Source organism: Piliocolobus tephrosceles, chromosome X (assembly GCF_002776525.5).
Source record: "Piliocolobus tephrosceles isolate RC106 chromosome X, ASM277652v3, whole genome shotgun sequence".
In the NCBI taxonomy this organism is placed as follows: Eukaryota; Metazoa; Chordata; class Mammalia; order Primates; family Cercopithecidae; genus Piliocolobus; species Piliocolobus tephrosceles.
The window spans coordinates 13,665,162-13,670,279 of NC_045455.1; the positions used below are offsets into that span (position 1 = coordinate 13,665,162).

Here is a 5,118-nt window from a genome sequence, read left to right on the forward strand (position 1 = left end):
TGGGTCAGTGTGCTGAAGAAACAGAAGGGAGACTTTGGCACGGCTCGTTTTTTTCCAGTCTATAGTTACATGAAGTTTACAATCAGGTTGCCTCATAAAAAGGAACACAATATTCAATACCACAATACAAAACAAACCATTTTGTTCCACATTACTTAAAAAGAAACCGGGTAAACTAAAAAAGGAGAAAAGAGAAAGCCCATCACTTTGGGGAAGGAAAGCGGGGGAAGGAAAGGGGAGGAAGACGGGGAGGAACGCAGTCCGGAGTTTTACAAATGGACAAACTTCTACATACCAAAAAGCCATTAAAACCACCTCGGAGGAGAAAGGAGGAGTCCGCTATGTACACAGTTTATCAGAAGACTGGGAACAGGGTGGGAAAGAACGTGGGCATGGAGATTAGCAGGGAGGTTTGGTTCAACATTTTTGTGGGTTTTTATTTTTTTATTTTTTATTTGTTTTATATTTTCAGCTTCAAAGACTCCGGAAGGGGTATTTTTGCTCTTCATGCCTAGATTATTATTATTAAAAAAAAAAAAAACTTTAAAAAATCCTTCTGCTGGTAAAATTTTCATCATCATAAAAATCAGTTTCATAATTTTAACAACGTGATCACAAGGTGCCCTCGTTGCTAGCAGCGAGGAGGTTTGCTACGCTGGGGTGGGGACAGGGAGAGGGAGAGAGGCCCCGACCCGTCACACGTACCATTCATTGAAGTTGGAGGAGAGGCCGCTGTGGCCCCCGGCTGTCCCGCTGCCCCCGCCAGAGCTGCCGCCGCCCCCGCCGCCCGCCCCGCCGCCGCCCCCGCCACTGCCGCCGCCCGAGCCGCCTCCCGAGCCGCCACTGCCCGAGCCTCCGCCCCGGTGCACGGCGGATACCGCGGCCGCCGCCGCCGCAGCCGCTGCTGCCGCTGCCGCCGCCGCTGGGGACAGGTTGGAGCTGCTCTGGGGCTCGGCGCTGGGGGACACAAGCCCCGGGGGCGTGGACGACTCATAGCCAGAGCTGGCGGCCGGGGAGGATTCAGAGCCCTGTGGGGAGGACTCATGGACCTGCAAGACAAAAGCCGGGAGGGGGGACCAGAGGGGACTGGGTGTGAGTGCAGCTGCTGTGGGGCCGGGCCCCTGGGGGAGAGCACCCCCAGAAATGTCCCCCCGGCCTCCCTGGCCCCTGGAGACCCTCCCAGGCCGGCTGAGGTGGTCCAGGCCGGTGCTGCACCGCACAGCCTGCCTCGCCCTCCTCCCGGCCGCCGCGGTGGTACCTTCATGTGCTTCCTCAGCGAGCTGGGGTGCGTGTAGGACTTGTCGCACATCTTGCAGAGATAGGGCTTATCGGAGGTGTGGACGTGCATGTGCTTCTTCCTGTCGCTGCTGTTGGCGAAGCGCCGGTCGCAGCCCTCGAACTCACACTGGAACGGCTTCTCCCCTGTGGACGGCAAACATCGGCGCTGGCTGCAGACACCCAGAGCCTGCAGAGTCCCCACTCAGGCTGGGAGGGGGCTGGGCCACGGCGAGGGAGAAGGGCCTGAGGGGGCTGGGTCCCTTAAACCAGTCCAATCCCCTCTGCGGCAGAACTAAGATCAAATTAACCGCCTTCCCGCCCGACAGTCCTGCTCATTTATTTCATATTTTACTTCCTTCCAGGCTGACGCCCATCTCCTCAAATTTCTCAGGCATGTGGGGTAGCTCCTGGCCCTGCCTGCCTTTCTACAGGGCTTCTTGGATTTGCAGCTTCTAACAAGTTGGTCTCGCCACAGAGAAGCTGTTATTATGACAAAATATTTGGGGCATTATCAAAATCACACAGGCTGCTGGGCTGCTGTCGGTTTCTCGCCAGGGCCAGTAAGCAATTACATTTGGAGTTGCTACGTGTTGTTTGGGGGCCGGGCTGTGGAGAGTGACTGAGCCAGTATTTTTCATCCAAAATTCCGCAAACTGAATTAATAATTCTAGTCTCACCTCCAGTCTTTAAAAAATAAGTTGAAGAAAAAGTAAATATTACAGATAAGGCAGCATCTAGTGACTGTGGAGAGGCACAAGCTGGTGGGCGAGGCTTGGGAGAGTCAGCAAAGCCTTTCAAAACCTCCTCGTTTAATTTTCTGGCGGCCTCTGCATCCTGTTGCCAGAATTCCAAATGCTTGGAGTCATTTAGAGGTGCGAGAACTCAAACGTCGTTCCACTTGGAAAGGGGACCGTTTAACGTTAAATTCCATTAGCACCTAAATTGTTTCTTAAAGACATCCGCTCAGACACAGGACTCGAAAGCGAGCATTTCATGCAAATAAATTTCTCAAATTTTAAACCTTGTTAAAAGCTTGTCTCGCACCTCGGCTCCCTCCCTTCCCGGAAGAGAACAATAGGCCGCTGGCGCATCCCCACTTCGGAGTAAATATTGACGGGGGAAGTTGCTAAAACATTTGGCTTTCTTTTAGGAAATCGTCTGGCACGATTTTGGCTGAGACCTGGTCATAGATGAATAATCTATGAGGCAGGAGGCGCGTTCTCTTGCGGTTCTCTCTTCTCACGCGATCCCCCCGTGGGGCCGCGCTGCCTGGGGCTCTAGCTGACCTAGGGCTCTAGCTGACCTGGGTCCAAGTTGGGAATCGCAAAATCTCTGGTGCCCATTAGAGAATTTCACAAACTGCTGCGAAACCACAGTAAAGGCCCCGCGACCCACCCCGAGACGGGCTTTAAAAACACTTTTAAAATGAGAAATGCATTACAGCTTCGTCTTACACCAGACTCATTTAATGGGAAACAGTCCCGGGAAGGGCGTTTGGACCCCGAGTAAAAGAAGTGGGAAAACACACAAACCACTCAAACAGACATACACTCCGAGCAGAAAAGCACATTCAGACAAGCTGGCAAAATCCTCTCTAGGCTCGCTTCCCGGGCACCGAATTAGAGAGCAGTTTTATTTTGTGCTTTCCACTTAATAACGGAAATTATTAACCGGGACTGAGTAAACGAAGCAATTGCATGACCCAAGCATACATTTGATGTGAGGCTGATCATTTAAAACTCAATTTCCGCACATGGAAAAACCCAGCCCAATAATATTCTGTCATCCTCCAACAGAAACAAGCTGCTGGCACTCTCGTGTACGCAAAAACACCTCCCATTCCAGGTCCCCGGCTGGCGGTCTGCGCCCAGCGTCGGCACCCACAGTCTCTCAGGCTGTGCGTGTCTCCCCTCCGCGCCTGGTCCCTATCCCAGCCCGCGGTTACCTGTGTGGGTCCTTTTGTGAATCTTGAGGTTCTCGGAGCGCGCGAAGACCTTGCCACAGCCCGGGAAGGGGCAGGGGAAGGGTTTCTCGCCTGTGTGCACGCGGATGTGGTTGACTAGTTTGTATTTGGCCTTGAAGGGCTTGCCCTCGCGCGGACACTCCTCCCAGAAGCAGACGTGGTTGCTCTGCTCCGGGCCGCCGACGTGCTCCACGGAGACGTGGGTCACCAGCTCGTGCATGGTGCTGAAAGTTTTGTTGCAGCTCTTCTTGGGGTTGCTCAGCTGCTCGGGGTCGATCCACTTGCAGATGAGCTCCTGCTTGATGCACTGCTGCCGCATGTAGCGGAAAAAGGCACCGGGGTGGTGGTGGTGGTGGTGGTGGTGATGGGCCGCGGCTGCTGCCATGTTCATACCCATGTTCATATTCATGGGGCCGTACTGGTTGTGGAGTTGCGCCGCCGAGTAGGGGTCGGTCCGCGGGCTGGCCACCTGGCGGTATTGCTCCGAGCGCCCGAACACCTCACCGGGCAGCCCGAGGCGCATCTGCCCGTTGAGCACATTCTGCGAGCCGTGCGGCCCGTGCTGCTCTGGCAGGCCGGGGAAGAGGAGGTGGCCCTGCGCGTCCGAGTGCGCATGGTGCAGGCCGCCCGCGCCCGGCCCGAACAGCCCGTGCTGCCCGCCGCCCGGCGCCGAGTCCCCGAAGCCGCGGCTGCGGAACAGGAAGTCCCGGGTGGAGTTGAAGGGCGGCCCAGAGTAGGAACCAACGTGCGCGGCGTGGGGCCCGAGCGCTGCGGCCGCAGCGGCAGCCGCAGCGGAGCCGGGGTAGGCGCCGGGGCCCTGCGACGTGAACGCCGAGCTCTGGCCCGGGGACAGCTCGTGCGCGCCCGGATTGAGCTTGAAGGCTCCCATGTGCGCGGCGGCCGAGTCAACGAAGCCGTTCTGCGCCGCCGCCAGGCTCAGTTCACGGTCCTGCATCTCGGCGGCCGCGGCCGCCGCTGCCGCGGCGGAGTGGTGATGGTGGCGCGCGAAGCTGCCTACCCCGATGGCCGGGAACTGCGGACCCGCGTCCAGGAGCATGGCCAGCGCGCCCGCACGCCCCGGCGAGCCCCGTGCCTCCGCGCCGCCTCGACTCCCGCTCCTGATCCGCGCTGTGCGTCCGGCGGCCAACGGGCTCCAGGCGCAGGCGGCAGTGGTGGCGGCCGCTTCAGCCCTGAGAGCCGCTCTCCTGCGCCCGCCGCCTCCGCCGCCGCCTGGCTCTGCCTCAGGCGGCCGGGCGCGGAGCGAAGGCGCGGAGAGGAAGAGGAGGAGGAGGCGGCGGCGGAGGAGGCGCGGGAGGAGGAGGAGGAGGTGGAGGAAGAGAAGAGTCCAAAGCCAGGCGGAGAACCAAAGTGTATTAAAGGAGCTGCGGCGGGGGCGGGCAGGCAGGGCAGGGGAGGGCGGGCGGGAGGAGGCAGCCGGAGGGAGGTGTGGGGAGCCGAGAGGAGAGGGGGGCTACCGGGGGGCGAGCGCCGCGCCGCGGCCCCCACCCCTGCGCGCACCCGCGCGCGCACGCACACACTCACTCGCTCGCACGCCCAGCGGACCCGGAGCTCGGCCGCGCGGAGCAGCGCCGGTAGAATGCAGTCACAACCGCGGCGGGGCCACGGTGCCCGAGCGCGGCGGCCGTGCGCACGCCAGGCAGGCGGGCGAGGAGGACCGAGGCGAGATCCGCGCTTGGCACCCGGGACCAGCGCACCAGCGGCTCCACCTGACCGCGACGGGGGAGCCGGGGCGGCAGGCGCAGTCCAGGCGTCCTCTCTGTGGTGCGCTCCGGCGACAGCTCCCTCCCCCGCGGCCCTGCTCGCGCCGCCCCGCGCGCGGCGGGTATTGTTCGAAGCTGCGGCCGCAGTGTTTAGCC

At 59.9% G+C, this 5,118-nt stretch overlaps 1 protein-coding gene across 1 annotated transcript; it reads right to left on the reverse strand.

The window, feature by feature from the left end:
- Positions 1 to 447: 447 nt before the first annotated feature.
- Positions 448 to 4,582, reverse strand: ZIC2 (Zic family member 2). The gene is made up of 3 exons (XM_023218076.3): positions 3,224 to 4,582; positions 1,259 to 1,422; positions 448 to 1,049 (listed from the first exon to the last, which is right to left on the reverse strand). Exons 1-3 carry the CDS (start codon positions 4,296 to 4,298, stop codon positions 696 to 698), a joined length of 1,593 nt encoding a protein of 530 aa, XP_023073844.1. The 5' UTR covers positions 4,299 to 4,582; the 3' UTR covers positions 448 to 695.
- Between the last annotated feature and the right edge of the window lie 536 nt (positions 4,583 to 5,118).